The 27,641-nt window shown below is 27.2% G+C and overlaps 1 protein-coding gene across 5 annotated transcripts in view; it reads left to right on the forward strand.

The window, feature by feature from the left end:
* The window catches only part of LOC112684807 (protein unc-13 homolog B), a 160,468-nt gene that overhangs the window by 14,017 nt on the left and 118,810 nt on the right, over positions 1 to 27,641 (forward strand). For 3 of the 5 annotated variants that reach the window (XM_025556487.1, XM_025556486.1, XM_025556489.1), the window contains 15 exons: positions 11,633 to 11,695; positions 11,999 to 12,028; positions 12,580 to 12,682; positions 13,166 to 13,283; positions 14,537 to 14,660; positions 14,834 to 14,923; positions 18,976 to 19,092; positions 19,161 to 19,310; positions 20,175 to 20,277; positions 20,344 to 20,492; positions 20,552 to 20,654; positions 21,373 to 21,456; positions 21,526 to 21,676; positions 23,155 to 23,778; positions 26,435 to 26,998. In XM_025556487.1, coding sequence (XP_025412272.1) covers positions 11,674 to 11,695; positions 11,999 to 12,028; positions 12,580 to 12,682; positions 13,166 to 13,283; positions 14,537 to 14,660; positions 14,834 to 14,923; positions 18,976 to 19,092; positions 19,161 to 19,310; positions 20,175 to 20,277; positions 20,344 to 20,492; positions 20,552 to 20,654; positions 21,373 to 21,456; positions 21,526 to 21,676; positions 23,155 to 23,778; positions 26,435 to 26,998 — 2,532 coding nt within the window. In that variant the 5' untranslated portion in view covers positions 11,633 to 11,673. Of the gene's footprint in view, positions 1 to 2,383; positions 2,611 to 11,632; positions 11,696 to 11,998; positions 12,029 to 12,579; positions 12,683 to 13,165; positions 13,284 to 14,536; positions 14,661 to 14,833; positions 14,924 to 18,975; positions 19,093 to 19,160; positions 19,311 to 20,174; positions 20,278 to 20,343; positions 20,493 to 20,551; positions 20,655 to 21,372; positions 21,457 to 21,525; positions 21,677 to 23,154; positions 23,779 to 26,434; positions 26,999 to 27,641 lie in introns of those variants that run through there. The other 2 variants (XM_025556488.1, XM_025556490.1) reach the window with 2 other exon arrangements.

Genomic DNA, 27,641 nt, shown 5'->3' on the forward strand with positions numbered 1-27,641 from the left:
TTAGGAATTAATATTTTTTTCTCGTTTATTAAATTATAATTTGTTGACTGAAATTCGTTAAAAAATAAAATTTATTTAGTAAAAATCCATTATTTTTTTTAGTGATTTGTAGATTAATGGGTGTGGTATAAAGTAAATATAAGTTTGATACAATTTTTAAAAAAGGTAATTTAATAGTAATTTATTTACTTATTTTCATAAAATAAAAAGTTATTTTCATGCATGTTTTTTATGTTTATTAGTTATTATTTCATTTTGATTACAATTTATGTGAATAAAACCGTATTGGTTTTGACAAAATAATATTCATGGTATTAATTTACCTTTATAAATAACTATTATAAATGCTCGAAGCTGTGTAGTAATAAATAGCGGTTCTGGCGTTCTATTTTATTTTGAAAGAGTGAATGTTTCGTAATATTATTCCTAGTACCTATTACATTATGTTTACTTATGGACTGCAGTATGGTTAAAAGGCTTTTAGAACTAATTAATGTAACCACTCTATACGTGTTGTGTTAGTTTCGCAATGTATTTTAGTTTCGTTTGAAATCGAAGATACCGCACCCGTAAAACTATGATGGTGATTATTATCATACAAATACCATTGACGTTGCCTGCCATAACGTATATGTATATTATTATGACCTAAATGTGTAAATTTCATCGAAATTACATTTTATTATGAGGACATTATCACTTTAATTGAGTTTTTCGGAGGATCAAATATTTATTTAAATTTAGTACAGTTCGACGTGTGAAAAGTTATCCATAATAATAATGTTTTTCTCGTGGTGGGCAATACATATAATTGAGTGTGGTGGGAACTCTGTTGAATCAATTGGGCTGCATTAATTTCCACACCAAGAATATATTTTAAGACTAAATCATATTGTAACAATTTATTTTTTAGAGTTTGGATATTGTTGTTATAAATTAGTTTTATGTAATTACAAGCTAAATTCTACAAATATTTAGAGTAATTTTGTTTCGCTATATTTTGGGTTTTTTTTCATTTCGTTGATTTTCAACTTATTGTAGTGTAATTATTTTTTTAAAACTTACAAAATTATTTTATGTTTTTATAACGGTCCCATCAATATTCATAATTTAGTCTGAGAATATTTGACGGATAGAGAACGATGAAAGTAACAGATAATTGCGATATTGATTTTATTCCTACGAATCGACTTGTTATGCAAAATATTATATCCCACCGAAAACAATTGGAATTTTTAAAGCAGAACAAGAAGTGTTGCTTAACATTGTAAACACTGTTCGCGATCGATAATTTTATAGTTTACTCCTCGTTTGGTGGTATGCCTAAGTCACGCGTCGCCAACATTTCGATCTTAAATGCAAATTTATTAATGTATCTCATTATCATTTTTATATTTAAATTTAATTTTAATATTCAATTTTTATCATTTACAATATGCACTCTTTAACATAAATAAATATGTGTCGATCACCACAAGTTTAAAGCTTTGAACGTAGTTCACTTGTTTCGAAATGTTACCGATCGCGGACCTATGGCCATAGTGTTTTGTAAGACCTGATGCTATTTTAGACATTTACGTCCATATCACGTGCAATGATCAGATTCTGTTAGTCTTTTACGCGACCGCAATGCCACAATGTAGTATATTATGTACCACGATGGCGTACATGTACCGTCGACGTTTAATTTCGAAGAGCTGATTATTTCGCATATTATAATATACTGCACGTACACAAGCGGTTTAACGGGATTTCCGCTTGAGCAATACCGCGCGAGTACATCCAACGCCGTCGTCGACAAATGTTTTCGATTACGCGACAGCTCGGTGTCGCCCGCTTGTGCGCGTACGTCGTCCATTGAGGTGGCTATTTTTGAAACGGTATAGAGGTCAACAGCAACGGGTATAGGGGTGACGACTGACTGCAGTACAGCAATTATTATTATTATTATTATTATTATCATCAGTTGTGTGCAATGAGGGGAGAGAGGAATAAAGATAGAGAGAGAGAGAGAGAGAGAGAGAGAGAGAGAGAGAGAAAGAGGGATCGGAGAGGTTAGGTGGACCGTGCTCAATGACGAGGCGAAGTTTATTTTCCAATGAAGCAGTTACGTGTGACGAGCATCCAACTTAAATCACAAGCCACAAGTTACAATTGAATTGTATTTGTAGATAAATAAATATTAAAATTGATTGGTTCTAACCAAATAATGTACAGTAATATTTTATGTTACAAGTGTAAATTATGTATTACATTTTTCCGTCATACAACACCATCTACCCACCCCATTTTAGTCACCAAGCAGCTGCTTCAATAAAACCCGTATTGTACCGCCACTGGTCGTGCTCGTATCGAAAAGAAAAACTAATCAGATGCAACAATGTGTATAGAGTGATCGAAATGATATGCTCGACGGACTTGAATACTGTTTTTCGACTCGACCGTTATATGCAGTAGATTACAATAAACAATACCAGAGCGATGACGTAGTTGCAAAGTTTTGCGTAGACCCGCAGATGGTGTTTTTCACGACCGTCGATTCAGTTCGACTGAAAAAAATCACGAAGTAGTAAGTTATACACAATAATGTATAACACGCGACTGTTAAAGGTAGTTTTTTTTGTTCTAAAATACTTACATATTTCAATAAATATATTTTTATCAATACTTTTGTAATTTATAAATATCATTGTTTTCTTACGGGAAAAGCGTTTCATCAATTTTTTGAATACTTTTCTTTTTACTATATCGTGTAATGATTATTTCTTAGGAAATCCACTATCGACCACTCTGTATAGGAACATATTTATTTATACGATGCGTATATGCTTGTGCATGTACACATTCTTGTATTTATATTATAATGACGATGATAATTATAATGGCTATTATTCTTACTATCATTATTATTATTATTACGGTCAGACTTTGTGTGGGAGTGTAATGTATAAGCACGTATGTATATGTGTGTGTGTGTTTACACCTCGTAGTAAAACCTTTTACGTACGTTTACTCCGTGACCCGAACCTACCCGTACACCTGCCTATCGTCCGCGGGCATGCTGCTGTATGACGTCAGCGACGAAAATATTTTACGCCCAGGCCGGAGCATTCAAATTTCTACTTCCACCCCCGACGGCCACCCGTATACGCTTAGGTACATATTATGGTATACGCACAGTCATATTATATAGGGCATGATTGTATTATTTTCAGATGACTTGCGCAGATGTGTAGAAAGATTTTGAATATTAATTTGAACCGAACATATCATATTTACAAGTATAAACCTACCTATCAGTATCAGTGCAACATCCGTGGGCATAATATCAATTTTTATATTCTTCATTGCGAACTTTGGCGAAATTTCGTGTTCATCGCACAAGCCATTGTATGTTGTGTGTACATGACGTCATACTATGCGACGAGCTTGCATGCGCGTTAGTGCGTTCGAAAGATGAATGTTAGAATATACGAAACGAAGTTTTAACGTTGTTAAAAAATAACGATAACAAAACAGTTGAGCTATTTTTTCCTACCTAATTCTATATTATATATATTTATATATAAATAATGTGTACAGAGAAGACGATAAAAAATTGTTAGGGAAAAAGGAAAAATAAAAGTGATAAAATTGATTGATCGATTGGTTAATTTTCGGGCACGCGCGGGGTTACTCGTAGACACGCCGAGGGTATGTAGAGCCTTTACGGTGCACAAATGTAGTAGCAATGTGTGTTGGATGGAAGTTTTATGGGTTCGCCATGAATACATCTTGAAAATGTATGTTTGTATGAGTGCGCGTAAAAAGGAAAATTTCGTTTTACACCGGACAGATATAACCGGGTAGGGGGAGAGGGAAGCGGTGATAGCGGGAAAAAAAAATTATACCAAAACTACGTGGGCACGTACGCGGAAACGATGAACAGGATACAGAAGGGCGATTGACATTGAGGGATATTAAGTAGTGGTCGAGTGTGTGTCGTAGAAGTACAGCGAAAGGGAGCGAGAATGAGAGAGAGATGAAGAGATGGACTAGATAGAATCAAATAAATATAGGTTTATCTCGAGTAATTCGTGCTGCTACCGTGAGTCGTTGCAGCAGAGTTCGTATGAAATACGGTTTATAAAAACAAATAGACGTTGTATCAAACGCGTGTCGTACAAACATTATCGCCGCATACGCCGGAATTCGTGAACGCGTTTGCACAGATGCGCGTCACAATCACGGCTGCCGCGGGACGATCGCCACCAGTTACTAATACCCCTCGCCATGCACACGACACCCATTTCCATCGTTAACGTAAAGTTATATTCATATGCGTCACCGACGCGCATATTGCGTGATATATGTGCATATGTGCACGTTCGTGCGACGTATCGTCACGTTGCTGCGCGTGTTATCATTGGCACACGCGTTTGCTTGTTCTAAGGGATACATTCGAATCAAAAATTAGCACCTCCGGTTCATTTCGAGCCATCGGATATTGTTTTATTAAGGATACGAGATGAGTACTGATCTCATGGATTCGTATAATACTCGAATCGAATGTTGTCCATATTGAAGTTAATTGTGTAATGCGTAATTATATTAATTTAGGCGTTAGATAAAAAAACAATCGTTGGTCGGAAAATGGATCGCATTGTCTCGGTTTTCTTCGGTGTTGTCATTTAGAACAATAGTTTATAAATTAAAATATTCGAAGGGGACGTGTATTGTCTTACGGGCAACCTGGTGGGGAGAGGGAAAAATAGAATAATTTTAGCGCTATAAAGTTGATCACACCGAACTACGTGCGTCTGCGTTCACAACGGATTTTGTAACGCGGAGTCGCGCGCACGGGACGTCACTTGTTGGTTCAGGTGTATGACTCGCCCGCTCTCGGATAAACACTGTTCACGTTGTCGCCGCCCGTGTATCGGTAGCATTTCACGGGCACACGTGTACGGCACAGAACGAGAGTTTTATCAAACGGCAGTGGCGCTGCCGCCACCGTCGTCGCAGTCGCCGAACGATCGATTCGTAAAAATATTCCACTGTACCTCGGGTAAAATATGTACACACTTCTCCTGCTGCTGCTGCTGCTGCTCGGCAGTGCATTGTATAATATCATCTCGTCCGACGTACACCTCTGCAACACTGCGGGTTCATAATACACACGCATATATATGTTAATATATTAACTATGGGGTATATTTTCTGGAGTGCAGCGGTTTTCTGAGTAGGAGAACATTCCGAGGAGGATACGGGCCGTAATCATAGATTTTTTTTTTTTTAAATTCTAAAACCCTGAAAAAACACCGAGCAACTCGACCCTCTCCCGTCTTACGCGTTTTTTCTCGCGATATAGAAATCGAAACAATTATCTATCTTGTTTTACACGTAGAAACAGTTATGAGTGCAATTATTAGCAAAGAGTATATATAATATTATAGTTCTGAATGTGTACATAGATTTGAATGCGTTATACGGTAAATGTATTGTTCTGCGCACATGTATACCTTTACCGCGGGGAACGACGGACGGAGATAAAATATTACATTTTCTCGATAAATATCTTTATGATTCGTTGGGAAAATAAACGATGTGACCCGGTGTAATGCTATCGTAATGAGGTTTATGGTTCCTATCTTCTAGAACCATAACAGGCGCTTTTGCGGCGATGCCGGTATCTGGTGAACATGTCTGAATATTTGAAATTTATTATTACAATACACGACTGTTTAAAAATTAAATATTTGATTTTTTGTTATCCGGTTTAAAGTATAAATTTAGTTCAATCACATGACAAAAGGGGGATGGTCGATGCTTTTATCCTCTTGATAAAATGTTTATAGGAATAGTTGCCCACCGGATAATGCCTATGTTACGGCTTTTCCAATCGTGAAAGATTTGTCCATAAGATGTTTGTTACACCCATGTTGATGTTGTTTCCGGCTTTTACCAAAACTGAACGAATAGGATAACCGATTTTATTTTGTCACATCAGTGATTCGTTTTGAAATCCTTAATGGTCCGTTTTTGATTCGTGCAATTTTTACGAATCGTTTTGGATGTGAAAGATTAAGAGCCACACGGACCACAGATGTTTGAGAACCACTAGTTCGTTGCTTTTCTACTCCATTTTTGTTATTATTATTATGGAATATTTGTGCCGTTCGCCAGTGACCAGTTAGGTAGGATTTTACAATGGGTCGCGTGTCACCGGTTGTTGGTTTTAATTTTCGTTTGTTGCGAAAAAAAATAAAAAGCAAGAAATATTACGGATGTATATGCACACTTATTTGGCATTTTCTTCATTTTTTTTTTTTTGCTCCCCGTCCACCCTTAACAGCCTGTTTATACGCAATTTACATGACACGATATTATATTATGGTTCGTGCTTATTTAAGCACGTATTTAAACATTTATACGTATAAACTTAAGTATACCGATTTCGACGCGCGTATTTTCATGTTGCGCTGACCCTCGCCACCGTCACCGTGAACCCCGAGAATATCTTCATTTTTGCGTGACACGTAAAAAACGTCTATGCAATCGCTGTGTTCAAATTCTGCCCTCATTCCACTTCCCGCCGGAATAAACCCTGCACAAAACCACGCCGCGCACTCGTACGATTCACTCACTAATACGTTTCATTTATACGTATTCGTTTATATGTGTATAATATTATTACACACTCAAACACGTACACACACACACTTTTTGACACATGTAAATATATACATACTGTCAGTCGACATGATAATCGCTGCACGTGTTGTTCTATTACGTTCGATGTACACGTATAATGTGTAGGTATCGAATACGTTTAATATGGTCAACGTCCAAATCTTATCTGACGAAATGCAGACAACGCGCGATGCTGTATTTATAAATTGTGTTGTATCGTGTGTATTGTTCTGCGAAAACATAATTGTTTTACGTGTAGTTTTGGCAAACGTGCACAACGTTGAAAGCTTTCGTCGATCGTGAGGTAGGCCGGCAGACAAGTGTACGCATGCAACTACCCCAACTCCAATTTTTCCACGGATCGTGAAGGTAGGGGTCTTTAGTAACAACGAACGATGATCCCTGTATGCGTCGCATTCATCCCTATTTTGTTTTTAGTCGCCGTTTTTTACGATGTCTGACGTGACTGGGACGTGACATTTGAAAATCGAATAACAATTATCTAATGATATCGAGATCGAGTGTAATGAGACATTTCGGGGTTTCGAGTGCGTTACGGATTTTCCATTCACTAGTTGCGTCTTGGAGAATGGTGTTAAGGATGTTTTTAGGAACTTTGCACTCGAAATTATCCTTTCCCGATTAATTTTGTATGTCGTTCTATATGCCCTTCGTAATTTTTTTCCTCGCTATCATCCATATACTGCACTAAACTTAAAATCCACCAAGTTGATATTGATTTTTATTCATTTTTTAAAATATAGGAAATTACTTTAGTGCGATTATTTATTCATGGTTGCATGCGTGAGTGTACATTTACCGTTTGCGTATAGAATTAAAACTAGGATAAGTTACTTGTTGACTCAAAATAGATTCGACTCAAAATATTATTCGATAAAAAAAATACTTTTATGAATAAAAAATAGGTATATACAATGTTGTTGATAACTTATTTTTTTGTAAGATCTTGGGTGTTATATGATTGATTTTTTTATCAGGAGTTTTTTAGTCATGTTGTGATACGATAAATGTGATTTTCCTAGCGCTCAAGTCCTAAAATTGAACGACGATTTGTTTCCATATGCACGTTTATCAATATATATATATAGCATTGTTTAGTTTTCGTTTACAAATTTTTGTAGAAAAAATGGTTATTTTACTTGGTATATTGTTGTATAAATATTTTTTAACTATAAATATTCATGTTCGGATCTATGTATTATAGTTGAATTATGTAGTATCGTCATATAAATATATATTTTATAGGTATATAATATATTATCATGCATGTACTTTAACATTTGAAATACCTATAGAATACAAATTATGTAATATTATTTGACGTAACTGTGATATACCCATATCATAAACGTTTTTTGTAGGTTACAGCTACGTCATTTGTTATGTTGTGAAGTTTATAAAGTTGTCGTGGTTGACCTAACGTATTATAAATTATAATTATAATCAGTTGATTTTTAATTTTTATAAAAATGTTTATACATAATTTGATTAATACATTTAAAATTAACATTTGATTTATATTTCAATACAGATATAACATCATACAAAAAATTGAAACCTAGTATTTAATAAACCTATGTATTAATTTAACCATTATTATATATTTTTAAAACAAATTTACAAGTGCCTTTTAACTACTTTAATTTTTTGAAAACCTAATTTATTGATTTATTATATAAATATAAATGTATACCTATGTGTACATTTTCATCAAATTATTTAAATTTATACTTAATAGATAACAAATAACTAAAATATATCATAAATGTATCGTAAAAATGATCATTATTTGACGAAAGTTTGAATAACTGTAATATTATGTACTTTAGTATGAATAATAATAATCAATATAGTTAATATCAATATAGTTATTATTATTTATACTGCTAATCATATCATTTTTAAAGGTAAAATTATTGTTTTGTTTTCCTCTCGTATATTAATATCTTATTCATGTGTTTATAATATATAAATATTTATAGACATTAAATATTCAATTTTAAGAGCCGTATTTAACATTTTTGTAAATTGAAAATAAATTTAAAATAGTTGTCAATACAAATAGATTAATTTACAATCATGTCCGTGTTTGATTAACATCTGTCGATTGCGACATAATATGTAACACTCGTCATATAAAATCGATAGTAAATATATTTTCAAGAATTTAGTACAAATCTAGTGCAATTTGATAACCTTTATAGCATTTATTTTGTTATAAATACATAATATTTTAAATTTAATTTAACTACTGCGTCTTTCGTGCAATGGATAAATTGATATATTTGTTTCGTTTAGTATTTGATCGTATGGGTTTTTGTTTGATTTTTGTTTTGAATCGAGTTTATAATATGTGACAAAAAATATTTGTTGATTATTCAATCCATATATATATATAGGTACTAAATATTCATTATAATACTCAGTGTCTTTTAAATATTTAATATTTTGAATGATGATTGAGTAGTCTAAAGGTATATTTTATGAACACGATACAATCATTAATTATAATCCTAAATTTTTATTTTATTAAATATTTATTTCATAAATAAATGTAATAAAAATGTATTTTTTATTTTACGTATAATGCGTTATGAATCACGATTAATTAAGTTAAACTAATTAATCTAAACTGTATTAGTATATAATATTATGAAACATAAAAATTGAATATTCATTTTACTTTTTTTGAAATCTTAAAATTATCTATATCTATAATTTTTAATATTCAACTATTTTTTTTTTAATACTTATAACTAAAATATTGATATATTTTTTTTTACTTTTTTTGAAAACTTTAAGACTACGTATATATATATATATATACATATAATTTACAGTGTGTTATTCTCTCTAATAGTAACCACTAATTATTTCAGTCGGATGACATTAAATTTAAATGGGTTTATTATTTATTTTTAATATAGTCCGTGAATCAAATATTTCGTGCATTAATATTGTTTAAAAAAGTCATATCATACAATATCATTTTATATTTTTATTACAGTACGTTACGATATTTTTGTTATTATTACACCGAAAATCGAACACCATTTCATTCGTATCATTATGATCTTAACCCTTTAAATTATATGACTGTGAAGCTTTTGTAAGGTTGAACCATTTAAATCCAATGGCAATTGACTATTCATAATCTACCTCTAAAAATGACGTTTGAATATTAATTTCTGGCCCAAAGTTCCACAAAAAATTGATAAATTCACTTATTACATTTGGTTAATATGGGATAAAAACATTTTAACGTTAGATTTGTATGAATTTATGGTTTTCATCGAATTAAAATATATCTTGCTATCTTATAACTCATACTTATATTGAATAAAATAATAAAAATAGAAATTTATAATTAAGTGACTATTTTTATTTAATTTAAAGTGAAATATAATTTTCTTATGGCACTAATAACATTTAAAAGTTGAAGTAGTTGTAGATTAAAACTCTTTTATAGATTCAAAAGCTTTGATTTTAAGTTTAAGTTTTATAAGACTGTTTTTCAAAATACAAATTATTACATTTATAAAAACGTTTCGAACAAAAAAATAATATTAATATTAATTTTAAAGTGATTAGTTAGCTTTTTATTTAAACAATTATTTTTTTTATATGATTGTATTTTCAATCTTCTTCTTCTTGCCTTCATAATTCTCCAAGAGTTTTTGCCACCATCACTAAATCACCCTACTTTTCTTGATTCTGTACTATCTCCTTTCAATTCTGTGCTTCAAGGACTTCCAAATTTTTTTCTACGGCCCACTCATCTTTTCCAAGGACGACCCCGTGGCCTTCTTTCCAGCTTCCAATTTAGTACTACCTTGGTTACTGCATCTATATTACGCTGCATAACATGTCCTATCCATTTTATCCTTTGACTCATTAGGAATACATTAATTTTAACCATATTTAATTTTTTTTTTAATTCTTGATTGAACTTCCTGCGCCATTAACCGGTTCTCGGATCTCTAATCAGGCCACATATTCTTATTCATACCTTATTCTCAAAGGTCCTCAGTCTTCGCTATGTTATATTTGTGGTAGTCCATACTTCGCAGCCATAGGTTAGTATCAGGCTTTAATACTGATGTATAGAATCTTATTTTTTTCGTTTAGAGAAGAGTTTAGATTTAAAGAACTTTAATGAAGCAAAAAACTCTCTCTTTGCTTTTGTTATTCTTGACCCTATTTGTTGTCATGTTGTTATCCCTACGCTTAACCCCCAACCTAGAAGACTAGTTAACTCCAGTCAATTAAGACCAGTGTATTAAATTTACATGAAAAAGGTTTAAAGGTTAACTCATAATTGATATTAATAAGCTATACATTATGGCGTATTATAGGTATAATTTATTATTTGAAAATATTTGATATAGATATATTTATATTAGTAAACTCATTAATGTAATTCTTAGTTATCAATTTTTCAACTTAATTGTAACAAAATAATAATCATGAATATATGTAACGATTATGGATTGCACTGTTGAGATATATACTATATTAGATAGTACATGAAAAATATAATATTTTTGATATAATTTAGAAAGAAAATGCATAACTTTGTACTTTGTTTATAATAAATTGTAAAAAATAATTTTTTTTTAGAACAGATGATTAATTTTATTTTATGAATTAAAAAATTATTTTTTTAACACATATTTGAAAAAAGTAAAAAAGTTCTTATTTTGAAGCCGACAGGTCTCTGATGGTTTCAAGTTGATAGTTTTACTTTTAATGTTATCTAACTTTTTTTTTTTCCTTAAAAGTTTTAATGGTTTTTCAAGAATTCAACACTATTCGGTGTATATGGTTGTATTTTTAATGACATAGATTAAATTTGTATTCTTGTAGTTGAAATTATTTTTAAATATTATGTTTTTTACGAATAATAAATAAATACAACTAGTTTTTGTTTTGTTTTTAGGTCCTTGTACATAACCAGAAAACTTCATAGTTGACACAAAAATGTCTCTCCTCAACATTAAAGGTAACGTTTTCAAATATGCGTATTTCATTTCAGTTTAGCCAATTAACCTTTTACCCTTGACTAGTCACTGCGATCAACAATAATCCCTCAACCAGCCTGTGGTTTAACTATCATTTGAAATTCTATCCACCACGTATAAATTAAAATTACAAAATCTTGTTAGTTTTGTTCAGTGATATGTCGTTTTATTATCCACAAGATAATGCATGCTGCTAAAAATTCTTTTCAGTTCTAAACTGTTTCAGATATGTTTTGAAATTGCTATTATTATTATATAATTTTTTTTTTTTTTTTTTTTTTTAGTGAAAATGGCTCGTTACATCGGTGATCAAGGTGAGTATTTAACAAACACTTTTTTCACCTTGACACAATTGTATTATACTATTATTACAACGTCGTTGTAGATTTTTTTTTTAACACAATAAGATTGATGACCTGACAGCTTTAGAAGTTCAGAAATTTAGGCTTGGATGTACGGCCGTTACATGGTTTTTTCGTAACTTTATATTTTATATAATTTACCATCATAACGTAAATTTACTAGTACTAACTTATAACTTTACTGTTCAGTCAAGACTAATATAAACATTGTTACTTTCCTTTTCTTTTCACGCATGCGTGTGTGAATAATGTGAACAATTATTTTAAAATAGTTTAGTCAAGAGAAATATAAATACTATATGCTTTATTAAAATATATTTAATAACAGTTTATTTATTATAAATATAATAATTTTTTTCATCCATAGAAATAATACATTCATATTAAAAAAAATAATTATTGCGGCGTTATGTATAGGCAATTTTACTACTTGAGTGTACTGCATGAACACGTTGCCTATTGTTGTGTTAGAGGAATAAAAATATAAATTCGGTTTGTTTTAGCACCACAATTCAGCACATACGCTACGTTAAAACTCCAAAACGTTAAGTGTACAACTGTCACGGTGAAAGGAGCAAACCCCTGTTGGCAACAGGACTTTTTATTGTAAGATTCATTTTTATTTTTAAACTCTTTATACTTTGTAATTATTTTATAGAAGACGCGAGTTCATCACAATTTATATGCAATGTATATTAATTATATACAATAATAATTATATTTTATGCATGTTTGACGTTTTCCAACGAACATTTCAAGTTATATTAAGTAATATAGTATATATTAAATATATATTCAATAATGATACTTTAAATGAAGTATATAGTTTAAATTCATAGTTCTGCATTTAATATTTTACAATTAAATTTAAATATTACTTCATGTCTTGTTTAATTTATTTTGCAAAAACCAAAAATCCATTAAAAGAGTTTAAATAAAGATATTTAATTTTACTATGATTCAGCCTTGAAATGTTCACACCAGTCGCGTCAATATAACCTTGTGTAACGTTTTATTATATTTTGATTAATAAATGTTATCTAATATATATATATATATATATATATATATATATATATACATATTTAGTGAGACGAATGACGTAAATACGGGTCTGCTGGTGGAAGTATGGCGCAGAGGATTTCTTTTGGACTATGCTATAGGCTATCACATGGTCAGTCTACCGACGGTGCGCTACTCTAATGAGGTAATCGATCATCATAGAAATATCTAGATATGTCAACTATTTGCAAACATTTGGTAAAACCTTTGGGTGTATTTCATTACTGTTTTGAGTATACGTAGGTTATTTAGAACCTAAAAGATAAAGATCAATTGATATTGTAACAGTCATTTTATTGAAGATATGTGTTGTATATGGTTGTTAAGGATTTAGCTTGTGTACACTTAAAATTAAAGTTAAAACGATTAAAAAAAAAAAACTAAACATATTTTATTGAACACAAGTGTGATAGATGGACAAATTTCGTTTAATATAGTTTTATTTCAATATTTAATTATTAAGTCTTAGATAAATATATTTTAATATGTAATTTAGTATTTAGATAAGGGCTTTAGTTATTTTCATTCACATAGCTTGCTTATTAATCCAATTGGTTATTACGGTAGAAATAACAAGCTATCTACGTTGTCACGAACATTGACGTTCATGATAGAGAAAATGACAATTTTTATTGTTAAAGATGTATCATGTAAACTAGTCATATAAAATTGATAAAAACAATAAAATAATGCGCTTAGTTTTAAAGTAATTTAAACATATAAAGTTTCAATATAACTGTAGTTTTTATTTGAATTTTATATAAGTGCTTAATATTTAATAAACAATAATAGTGCCTATCGTTCATTCATCATATTTTTCAATAAAAATATATGTTATAGAAAAAAAATTATTTGACATTACTCTGAAACATCTGATTCACGTTCAACGTCTGTCATGTTTAAAAAATATAATTTTGTTATTTTTCCAATTTATGTACTATAATTATTGATTGTTTTGCATGGTGAATTGAGTTTCAAAAAATTACTTTTAATAATTATATTTTGGCTAAGCAAAATGTTTTGGAAAATTGTAAATATCAATTTAAGTAACTTTATAATTTTAAATTATTTAAATTGATTGGAATAATATTATTCTTATTTAGAATTCTAAATTACAACTATTTAACTAAATTACAAAACTGTACCTATCTCTAAAAGTTTATTTTTAGGTCAATTTTTATTCATAATATTTGAATAATTTGTATAAGTTGTCTTAACATCTTCTATAAATTATACAAATATAAGAGTACCTTCGAGGATTTACTAGTTTCACAAGGATTGTAGTTGAAGGTAGTAAATCTTCTAAAGGTACCCTGTAAATGCATTGGATAGTATATTAAATTAAATTATAATAATATAAAATATTAGATTTATTTATTGATTGTTTAAAATGTACAGGACGGTGAAGGAGATTGGGTATCACTAGATGCTGAACTTGAAATGAGTGATGGTGTAGTGACTGGTACTAGGTGTCCTACCGGACATTACCTGTTGATTGATGCAAGATTTGAATTACCCTTTGGTAAGTTCTTAGTTAGAATATTAATTATTTTTTAAACCGATTCCAATGTTACACTTACTTTTTTAAATAAATCGTAATGTTTTTGAGAGTAAATATTATTCTAAAAAAATCGTCGAGGAATGTTTAAACATTTTGAATCATGTGCAAAATCATGATGGATTTTAAAATTTTAGGCCCTTACGACCCACCGACTGGTTGGAAAGAGATCTTAGGAGAGCTGAATAGTTCCAACACGGCCCCACCAAGCGCCAGTGCATCAGGAGGTATAATAATGAAATATACGAACACTTAAATGTTTCGCACGTCTGTCTGGGCTTTTCTGGAAGCATGGTCCTTCTCTAACACTACACCTTTATTCTAATCGATTAATCTTATGTAAAATCAAGCGGGGTTTGTCATTAGCCATTTATATCAAATAAAATGTTAATTGTATAATAAATTGATATACTTATATAAAAATGTAAGTCAAATCTTATGCATTTGCATTAAAATTAAACTATATACAGAATGAATATTCTTTCCACTTAAATGTGTAAAAATATGTATAGTTAATTTCATTTTCATTATAACATAATCAGAAAGAAGTTTGAAACATTTTATTAAGATAACGTACAATAAAGTTGTTCTTTTAAAATATAAAATAGTGAATCGATAAGTTTAATCTCACGCAATATTATTATATTATTTTAATATTAAATTATATTTCCTCTATAATAAAACTTATTTATTTATGGTATTAATTATTAATTCACAATTATTTAAATGTTAATTAATGGCTATTTTCAATAACATGAAAAAATTCAATATTTTCAATAAATTATAAGCTTTTATAAGCTTAAAATTATTTGATTGTATAATTTTATTGTTAGAACAATTTCAAATTAATTTATGGTTATGTTTATATTAAATGGAGAAAAGAATATACTTATAATATCTTTAAATAATAAAAAAATAGCGTAAAGTATTTTAAAATGTATTATTATATATTCATAAGGTAAATTTCCTAATATATTTATTTTTATAGACTAAAAAAAATAATGATAATAACTTATATTAATTGATTAATCTTGAAATTTATTTTGAATATAATAAATAAATTCCAAAAAAAATATAATACATTTAATTAAATATATAATTTAAATATAAAATAATTTTGACGTATGTACTTATTTAAATACGTAAAATATTTGTAACTTACTATCTTTTTAGTTCAATAAGAATTTTAAAAAAGTATATAAGTGTTTTTGAGCATTTTTTAAATGTTTAGTATTTATTAAATGCATGAAGTAATATATGAATTTTAATTAAATATTCTCAACATTTTATGTAAATATTAAATCATTCAAACTATATAATTTATTATAAATCTGATCCATTTGACAACTTCATGGAAATTAACTACTAACTCTAAAGGTTGATATGGCAATGAAAACCACTCCTTTGATTTTGCACGGAATTAATTTTTTATTCTTTTTGAATTTTTCATTCTTCTCAAACCCCTTTCAGTACTCTTTCTTCTATTAATTTTTTTTTATCATTTTTTGTTTTTTTAATTAATGTGTGTTATTATTAACGTCCAAGATTTGGACCGTTGAATACATTGTAAATATCATGTTGCTAAGACTCACACATGTCAGCAATTATGACATTTTTAACTCACAAAATATTACTGGGGTAATATTGCTTTGAATATTATTATTTGTCTAACCCAGTATAATCTAATATCATTTCTCCCTGCATTTGGACCATAACTAAAACCTCAACCCTTTATTATACTCATATATATCACTGAGACGATTAATGCTTTTTGAACGACGTGCACCTTAAATAAATATCTATATATTGGGTATTCAGAAACTACACCAATATATATATATATATATATAATATAAACACTATTATTATATGTATATAAAACAGTATACTCACATTTTGTAGCTCTGTCGCTTGAATTTTAATCCTCTCAAGTACCTATAGTATAACAACACATCATTTATAAGTATTTTATGCGTTTATTCATGTGTTGCTGTTTTATACATACTATTTAATCTATCTATAATGTTATATATTATACTGACATATTTACCTTATTACCAACCTCTATCTCATTCACGCGGTTTCTTCATTCTTTTATTTTTATTTTTTCTAACCTATATTCAGTGCATACATATTATACCTATTTTTAACGCTTTTACACATTTATAAGAACACACACATATACATGCATATATGTACATAAGTAATATATATATATATATATATATATATATATATATAGAATTATTTATACACTAATACTTATTAATGGTACATTGGGCGTCGCTGGAGCTGGATCAAAAACGTTTGTTAATCTAGCGCGTACGTCTTTGGATACACTCGAAATTATATTGTTTATGTACATGTACACCCGGCCGTGGGATGTAACAGAGAATTGCAAAAGGCTCACGTGACTTTTCACAAAAAAAAAAAACCTACATGTAAATTTATCAAATTGCTTATTCTAAATGGCTTCTTGTTTCATGGATTTTATTTTATTGTCCTTAGCACGTCATCTAATTATAATAATAATGTTACGGTACCCCTATAGTTTGTTGAATACAATGCCATAAAATATATAGTTTAATATCGTGTACTCCGTAAATGTTTTTAGCCAAAATTCGAAACGGTTAAACTTTCTATTTTGGCTAATCTTCAATTATTAATATTCGATATATCTCAAAATTATGTATTATACTTTATTTTATAAAAAGTAATATTTTAATTTTGTTCTTAGACACATTTTTGAGTTGCAATCATGAGTATTATTTCAAATTTTCATGGCACTAGTTAAAAAATAATGTTTTTAATTTGAAATCGAGGTGAATAATATCAATCAATATTTAATTATTTATCAGTTATTGTAACTAATATAATCTTATTGTAATCTTATAATCTATTGTAACTTATATAATCTTAAAAGCTTTATTACTTTGATTTTTCTAAATTTATTCGAAATATTATTGGTTTTACGACCAATATTAGTACATATATGACGAGTGATTGTGTCAATACTGTTAATTTTTAATACAATTTTTGTAATATTTCTTTTACCTACTCTCTAAATTATTAAATGTTTCCCTTGTTTCACTATCATGATTTAATATTATTTGGGATTAAATAAATACAATCAATCATTTATAAATATCGTTATAGATGCAAAAAGTAAGTTTCGTAGAACATTAATTCGTCTTAATTATCAGATATATTTTTGTTTATTCTATAAAATGGTGTGCTGAAACTTATATTTTGTGCCTAGGTTGGCAAATAATCTCACTGCCCGAAATATATAGTGAAATGGGAAAACCATCTTAGTTTTAAATTTTGAGTGAAGCTAGGATGTATAGTCATTTATATAAATATATAAATCATTTACTTTCCATTTTTGAACATGTTGTCTAAAGGCTAGGCATTATTCTGACTTATTTCACTGGTTTAATGCATTATCGAATTAAGTTATAAGTATTAAAATTATAAATCTGAATCAATTCTTATGACGTGAAAATTGTAAAGTCTTCAGTCATGTTTCATAATTATAATATTATGATGATTGCAGTAATTATGGATAATATTTATTTTATGTGAACTGTGAGTTTATGTTAAAATGTTGGCTTAATATATTTTTTAAAATAAAAATATACTTAAAATATAATTGTTCACTATAAATCTTTGTAACATATTTGTAAAAATTTAGATATTTAAGCGCATAAGATATTTTTACTAGATTATTTAATATTTATTTTCGTATTTAGATATTTTTCCTTTAAGTAGCTTACGTATTAAATTAATTAATTAATTGGGCAAGATCACAACAATTATTTCTTAGTATTTTTTGATTTATCAAAATGTTACCCATTATTCCTTTATTACGATTTACTAATAATAAAATATAAACCATGATTTGTGAAAATCATTTTTTCAATTCGCTAGAATCACTCGATTAATAAGGTTATACCTGTTTTTGTCAATTCGTAATAGTGCTATGACCTATTAAGTTGACAGGGAAGCAAACTCGAAAGGTTTTGGATGTAGATCCTTTGTCTACCTTTTTTTTATTATATGCGTTTATAAGTTTTGACAAAGTTGATTGGAAACCTTATCAATAACCAATTTTAATGAATATTAGTTGTGACAGTTTGTGTTCTGGATTTGGGAACGGAAAAAAAAAAGATAAAAAGTTTTCTAATACGTTGTCCTTCACGGGCAATTGCTAAAAGCTTGGGTTATCAGATAAAACTATATTTATATATAATAATATGTCAAGTTTTATTATGTGTAGACAATGACGAAATCTGTGATATTGTGGATTATCAAAAAAAATTAGAAATCCTGAACACTTTTGAGCAGGATTCCAGATTCGAAGATGTCTCAGCACAATTTCAGCCTTATGGGCAGTGTAAGTGATAATATCAAGTTATTATTATATTAACAACTGTAAAAAATACACAGTTTATGATATTTCAGCTGCTGGAAATTCAGAAGATAGCGATTATACAAGTGATTTTAACTATCCAATATGTCAACAACAAGCCAATTCCTCAGCCTCACAATTTAGAAACCTTGCCGACCAACTAGAAATGAGCCCTTGCAGTAGTCCAGAACATCCAAATACAAGTAATAATTTTATTTTATTTCATTCATTTTTTCTTTTTCTTCTTTTTTTTGTCTAAATGTAATAATTTGATGATCATAAATAGTATGATTGAAGGAACATTAGAAAACACAGGAAATTATTAAATGAGATGAAATGTAAAAAGTTTATCATTTTTTCTTACGTGATATTTTTCTTTGAATTTTTTTACTATCTATTTTATTTTTTCAAGATAATGTTTTTCAAAAGACTTCAGTAAATAATTGTGTACAATTTAAACTTTAAACAAAATATATTACTGTTATCAGTAAACGTCCGGTTTCTCATATTTATTCGTAGTATATTTAAATTTTATTATAGTTACTAACTAGTTTTACAAATTATGAAAGTATTCTATTTAAATTTCTTCTAGAGAAAATATAATTATCTTGAGTTCATGGATTATTCGTTAAATTATTAACTCAAACTTTCCGTATATACTTATAAATATGTTTATAAATTATATACTACAAATCTCTGTATTATCATGCACATGTAATATTTAAATGAATTTCACTTTAGTTTATTTAATAATTATTACTTTGATTAATTATTTAGAAGCTATAGAATTAATTATATTTATCAATTATCAAATATAAAATAATGATTAATTGTTTAATATAAAATAATTGTTTTGGTTTAATGTTTTAACCAATGAGTTATTACAAATATTTTACTGTAACAAATCTCATATTATTAATACTGTTATTAACGTTGTTTTTTTAATATTAGTGATATTATTTTATAATAACCAATATATTTAAAATAATTATTAAACTAAGAAATTAAAATAATTTATAGTTAAACGTTTTTTTTTTTTTTTTTTGTAATTTTTGAATGCTCAATAGGAAGTCAAAATTTATTTGGTTCTCAAAGGTTTGAAGAAAGAAGGGTTCCAGAAGATGATTTGTATTATAATAGTAGACCAAATAATTATAAAGATCATAAAAGGTAGTAAAGTGAATCACCAAATGTTATCATTAAACATGTCGCTAAAATAACTACAATAATGCACAGGCGAAAAAACAACTACAAAGTTGGAACTAGTGAATGGTATGACGAAGGATCTTCAACCACATTTCATGATCAAGAACGATTTGTAACTTCTTCCAGACATTCTTGTAAAAAGCATGTTTCTAAATATCACCAACGAAAGATAAATAAAAGTACGTTTTACCTACCTAACTTATTTTCAATGTTCATTATTGATTTTTGGTGTTTTAAGATCGGAGGTCAAGTTTGGAGAGACAAACTTCTGTGTATCGGCGAAATTACTTTGATCAATATTATGATAATGGGGACCAATTCGAACCTTATGACAATAAGCAGTAAGTTTTAAATTACTTTATTTTTGGTTCAATACACAAATAATTATTTTATTACAAACTATTCATACATTCACATGCACACGCATCACCAATTACTTTTTCTATAATTTTAAAAATTATTTATAAAAATAATTTTCAAAATATAATTTTTAATATTTATCTTTTGTACAAAAAAAATGTAACGTTTTTATATCTATGTACAAAAAAAAAGTAGAAAAATGTGTATATCTTATTAAATTTTAATGCGATATTGAACTGTAAAAGCTATAAGGTTTTTACGTTACAGTTAAATATAACTCTTTTTTTTTTTTAATTTGCCTTAGTTCGCATATTACAGCAAAAGAATATAACTCTTAATTATATGAAATGTTTGATTATTATTATTATCTTATATTTTAACTTAAAATTGTATATGATTTATTGAATTAAAAACATTTGTATTTTAATTAATTATTGTTTTACCTAAAAAGTTAAATTATAAGATAAAATAACAGACATTTTAATTATTAGATTAAAATTTTTCTTGAATCCAATTAATACTGTTGGTAATTTTTATTTGCACGTTAGATTTTGCAACTCGAGTGATATTCTGTATATTTTTTATTGAAATTAACTAATATTTTTTATCGCACAGTACAAAATAGTTAAATTACAATGAATCTTAAATTGAACGTATTTGGTGTTTAGTTTTTCATCACATTTATTTTGTATTTTTTAGAAATTGTGAACAAGTGATACCATATGGGTCAGGCAAATACTATAACAATGAACCTAGTGAAGAAATCTATAATTATGATAACAGGTTAAACTCATTTAATTTTATAGTTTGTAAAATGGTGTGAATTTTGAAAAAAATGGTTTGTGCATTTAGTTATAGTTATGCAGACCAAAAAGAAGAAGATAGTCAATGGGACGGTGGGGGTGTTGGAGAATACTACTATTCGCCTGGGTCGAGTAGTGACACTCAACAGCTAAAAACCACTTATCCCGTGCAGCAAGAAGTTGACGAAGAAAACGAAGAGGTAGAAAAATCAATAAATATATTATTGGAAACTGGCAAACTTCTATTTTTTACTTATTTACTAAAAAAGCAATAGCATATTGACTATGTTTATTTACTTGGTGATTACTGTTTGTTTTTGAGGTAGACAATATAAGTAAGATGTGAAGTTTTTTTTTGTTGACTTTTGAGTACCTAATAAATAATACACTTTATAAATATATAAAACATACATATATTATATGTATGTTTATAAATACAACGAAACGTTGTTCTTGCTAAAATATCATTCATAAATAATAAGGATTCTACATTTATTTTTAATTATTGTCCTCATATAATTTTTTATAAAATATTTTCTAAATAAGTTTAAGAAATTATTTTTAACCCTGCAAATGGACAACAAATATATTATATTTTCAACATGCATTATATGAATAAAAATTAAATATATAATACTAAGTAATAAATATACATAATATTATTATATTAATTACTCAGTAAATATATTTTTGATTTTTTTTATAATAAACTCAATTCATTTTAATTAATATAATAATATATAATATAATTTCTGTTACTTAAATCTACATAAAAAACATTTTCTTAATTTTAAATGATATACTTTCCTTTATTTAATTAAATGGATGCTTTGTTTCTTTGGATTCGAATAAGAATTAAAGTGTAATTATTTATCTCATCCAAGTGGAAACAATCTATATCATAATTAACCACTATTAATCTCTTATCGACCTTTAAAATAGTGATTTTAGGTAAATTAAAGTAAATATACATTTTCAGTACATAAATTATAAAAATTAAGTTCCTTAAATAATTGAAGCGAAATATTTTAAAATACAAATTAAGTATTTATAATCAACTTTGACTGTTATAAAAAATTATTTATTTATATTACATTTTATTTGTTTTATGAATAAATAAATATGAACAATTATTGAATGTATGATATCAAAGGAGATATATGTCCACTTTCTTATAAAAGGGGACACATAAATTGTTTTATGTTTATAATAAAACAGTTTATAATTTTGTACCTAATAAAAAGTCTTATTTATACTCATTAAATCATAATATTTTTTCAATAGATAGAGTAGCTACTCTATCAATTGATAAAATAAAAGTTAATACCAATAAAGTTAATACCAGTAAATGTATTTACTGAAAAATATCTCTGTTTATAATTGTTTTGCAGTGCTTATAATAAAAAGTTATGATAAAAACTTATATTTTTAAATTCATTAAACAACATTTTTTCTTATGCTATTGAAAAATGAATTAAACAAGGAAAAAAAGGGATGTATGAGATTCTTATTTCCTTTTTGTGTTCCACTACAAAATTATTATATGCTACTGCTTAATATAAAATGCATGATATTAAAGATAATTTATATTTTGTAAAACATGTAAGTTAGTATGCAATAAGTTTTTTTTATTACAACATTAAACATTTTGGATTCATTTAAAATATATATGTTCTAGGTATATTTTTCACCAAATCAGAGTTATGAAGATCGCCATTACCACGAAACTCCTTACGAAATATCACCTCCTGTACCGGCTCAACGACATAAACAACTTCCTGAGATACCTACAAAAAAGACTCCTTACATGAAATACTATTCAAATCCATCATATTATAATGATCAGACAACCAGTACCAAAAAAATGTTACCTCAAATACCTCATTCTCGAATCAAACCTTCACCGTCGTTACCACAGACTTATCAGAAAATTCAACGGAAAACTAGCTTCGACCAGAGATCGAACTCATTAGACCATAAAGACGGCGAAGATTATGCATGCAATGAAATGATCAAAGGACAATTTGAAGAGTATAATGACGGCTATTATAACGATAACATAAATTTACAACAAGAAAACTTGCAGTATACGCAAAACAATTCAATTAGTATGGCTAATATGAACAATGATTATGAAAGTCAAAATCTAAATGTGGAGGAAAAAAAAGAAGAAGGTGAGGGTTTCAATCGAAGAGATACATTTATGAAATTTTATCAAAGAACAGTAAAACATTTGGAAAACCCCAGAAGTTTTTTTCAACAACACACTGATTCAGCAGAATCCCATGAGGAACACAAAGAGGTGATCTATACATCTTATTATTAAATCATAACAATATTTTAAAATGTAGGATACCAATGTGTATGGTTAATTTCAATGGCTTTGTTTCATAATTTATTTTAAATATCAATTAGGGTTAGTTCAGTAAAAATATATATAATAAAAATACGCTCACTTTGATTGATAAGAAAAACTTGATTTATAATTAATTAAAATATTTTTTTAAGATATTTAAATTATAAATTTTTAAGTTATATTTCTAAAAAAATACAAGATATCCACTTAATTATTTAAAATCATTAGTTTGTATTCAGAGCTTTTAATAGTATATTTATAAAAAAGGTTGCCTACTTAAAAAAAATGTATGTAAAAATATGATGTTTCATATTTTTTTATAGATGTTTTTGCTACAAATCATATTCATAGTTTATACACATTCTGTTATGATATGTGAAAATTAAACATCATAATATTTTGATTGGTAAAATTAATATACATATATCAATGCGAATTTCTTATAATAATTTTTATTAATATTATCTTAATATTATATTAATCATGAATATTATCTATTAAAGGTATTTGTAATTTCTGCTACTTATACATTATTTAGTACATTTAACCTGACACAAATATTAAAATAAATGAAATTATAGTTAATTTTTAATTGAATATAGTACACAACAGTAAAATAAGTCATTTGTGTATTGTTTACTTATATTTGTAGATGTAATGATGTATTGAAACGAATATTGGTATTTTAATAATTTTGACTAAATATTTGACATTAATGAATTTTAAACTACTCTAATAATCATTAATTGCAATATGATCAGTGTTTTTTCAAAGAGTTTTTAAAATTTTAATTTAAAAAAAGGTAAAAATTATTGTAAAAGAAAACTACTAAAAAATTTAGATATGTCATATTAAAATATAAAAAGACAAAATAATGATAATTTTACTCTCTATTATGAAATATTTATAGTATTTAAAGGTTCGTTAAATTATACGTAATACTATATAAGTTGTCACAATTGGAGACAAAGTATTTTGAATAAACTACATGCAACGTATAAGACAGCTAACCTTATTAAGAGATATTTTATTGACTTTAATTATTTTTAAATGATAATGTGATTTCGATGTAGGCAAATTACTTGATTATTATTTTTAGGGGATTTATATTTTCATACCTATATTTTTTTTCTATTGGTTTATAAAATAATTATAATTATTGTTTTAGTATAATAAAACTTAAAATATTAATAATACTCTTGTTATAGTAAATAAAGAGATATTTTTATAAAATAAAATACACTAGTAAATTTTATATTATTAATTTTAATGTGTCTCCTAACTTCTCTTTAACTTCGTATAATTATATTTTAATAATATTTAAAAATGAAAATAGTTTTTACTATAGTTTTTACTCGTACGTAATTTTGAAAAAATACAGATGATAATCTTGATATTTATTGAATGATATAAATTTGATTTACTATGCAGTAGATATCCTTTGTAAATTAAAGTAAATCATAAAATGTATATAAAGCATTTATGAAATTAGGTAAACTGTAAATTTATTAAAATTAATTTTAATTTTTTTTTTATTAAATTTATGTTTTTCAATTCTAACGTAATATTTCACATGCTTATATTACTTATATGATGAGACTATGATGCGAAGTTTTAATAAATATTTGGAATTTCGTTTTTAATAAAAATTATACCCATTATTATAGTTAGGTGTATTATTATAATATTACTTGTCATAACATTTGAGTTGTATTTTATCAGTTTTTAATGAAAATTGTTGACCGTTTAAATTGAATAATCCAATTTAATTCCAGTTAGAAGAAAATTCTGTATCATTTTAATAAATTAAACTTCAATAATATAAAATTATCTAGACTAATTTATGTCTAGGCCATTTTTTTTTTTGAAATAGCAGTACATTATAGAAAATATGAATTGTTACCTAATTTTTTACTATTACTTAAGTTTTTTTTTTTCATTTATTATTATTACTTTATATTTCACACAAATTAAAATGTTAAATACTTATGTTTAGTTTATACTTTATATAGGCCCAAGTAATTTCTATTTATAGTACCAATAAATATAACCAACTTTGAATTTATTCAAAAAAGCTTTACGTTCTAATTATACTGAATAAATACTAAAATGTTGTAAATAATGATTTATACATTCAAAATGTATGTATTGTTGGAAATATACATATCTCTTGAATTCCAATAAAATTCTTCATTTAACTATTTTTAGAATACTTTAAAAATTTATAATGGTGTACATTCTATAGTAAAAATGTAATAAGTTCAATATTAGTTTAATGCTGCAATTTTTAGCTTCTTAATGTGACACATTTTCTATGGAAAAATGTAACAGTTGTAAAGGTATTTGGGTTAATTTTTTTTAATAAAGTTGTTTAGTAAATTTTTTTTCCATTGCTACTTATGTTTTATATAGATTATGATTAAAAGTACCTATTTAAAAAATTTATTAAATGTTTTTTCTGTATTATTCAAGTATCTATTGCATATAAAATTAATAAAATTATAATTAATATTAATTATAATAATTTAAGTAAAATATTAATGTATTTGTTAATCTTATTTTTGACAGATGAAATTATTAATACTAAATTTTGTTATTTTAGGAATCTTTTGAAACAGCTGTGTCATCTGTTAGTACGTCTAATCGACGATGGATTCAGGACATATCTTCATCAAAAACAAATAGTTATGAACAGTATAAACCTAAAGAAGACACACCATCTTCTGGAGTTCATACTTTCAGGCCACAGCAGTCTACCGAGAGTTATCAAGAAGAATTATTACCTGCCCAGGATCACAATGATGAGCCAGAATCGCCCAGAGTATTACCGGATGTTCCACCTGCTAAAGTTTCTGCTGATATGTATAGTCCTGTAAAGCATTTCTCGCCGTCAATATCACAGCAACAACAGTTACAACAGCAACAACAAGAGCAAATTCAACAACAACTACAACAACAAAAACAGCTACATCAACAGCAGCTACAACAGCAACAGGATAGCATTGAAGAACCCGAGGATGAGGATCAATTGGATCTTCATGAAGATGAAAAAGAATTGTCAATTGATGACACTAGGCCCCCAGAACAAACAGCTCCGGAAGAGAAAAGTAATTTGGCAAGAATGCGATGGCACAAGGCTTATAACAAGATCGTTCATCAGTTAAATGTGAGTACCTTCTATATATATATATATATATATTTTTTTTTTTTTGCTTTTAGAATTATGATGAATATAGTGTGGTAACTATATAATCAGTTTAAATTGAATTGATTTATACGAATAATTAGAGATCATTAAATAACTGATAATTTATCTACACCTTACATTGTATCATGGTAAACGGAAAAAATTTAAATTAAATTGATAAATATATTAATACTTTACAATACGTATGTTACAAAATATTTATAGTATACAAGTGAGCATAAAGTATACAAAAAATCGTTTAAACCAGAGTATTATTATTATATATATATATATATATATAGCAACTATAACTCACACATATTGACTTATAACATTATTTCACTATATTATTTAAAAAATATACATTTTTGTTTGTGAATATTGGTGATCTTTAAACTGCATGTATACAAATACATATGGGCGCCGAATTTTCCAAATTTCATGGGGTGCCCAAAATCCTAAATTAATTAAATTGTACTAAAATAAAAATATACATTACCATACAATTAACTATTAGGTGCTCAAGCAACACAACACCCCAATAGTCGGCGCCCATGCTAATACACATTGTTGTTTTTAAATATCTTAATGAAAAATGATGTCAATTTTTCTGTTGTAGAAA

This window comes from Sipha flava, unplaced genomic scaffold, assembly GCF_003268045.1.
Source record: "Sipha flava isolate LNK unplaced genomic scaffold, YSA_version1 258_pilon_pilon, whole genome shotgun sequence".
Classification (NCBI taxonomy): domain Eukaryota; kingdom Metazoa; phylum Arthropoda; class Insecta; order Hemiptera; family Aphididae; genus Sipha; species Sipha flava.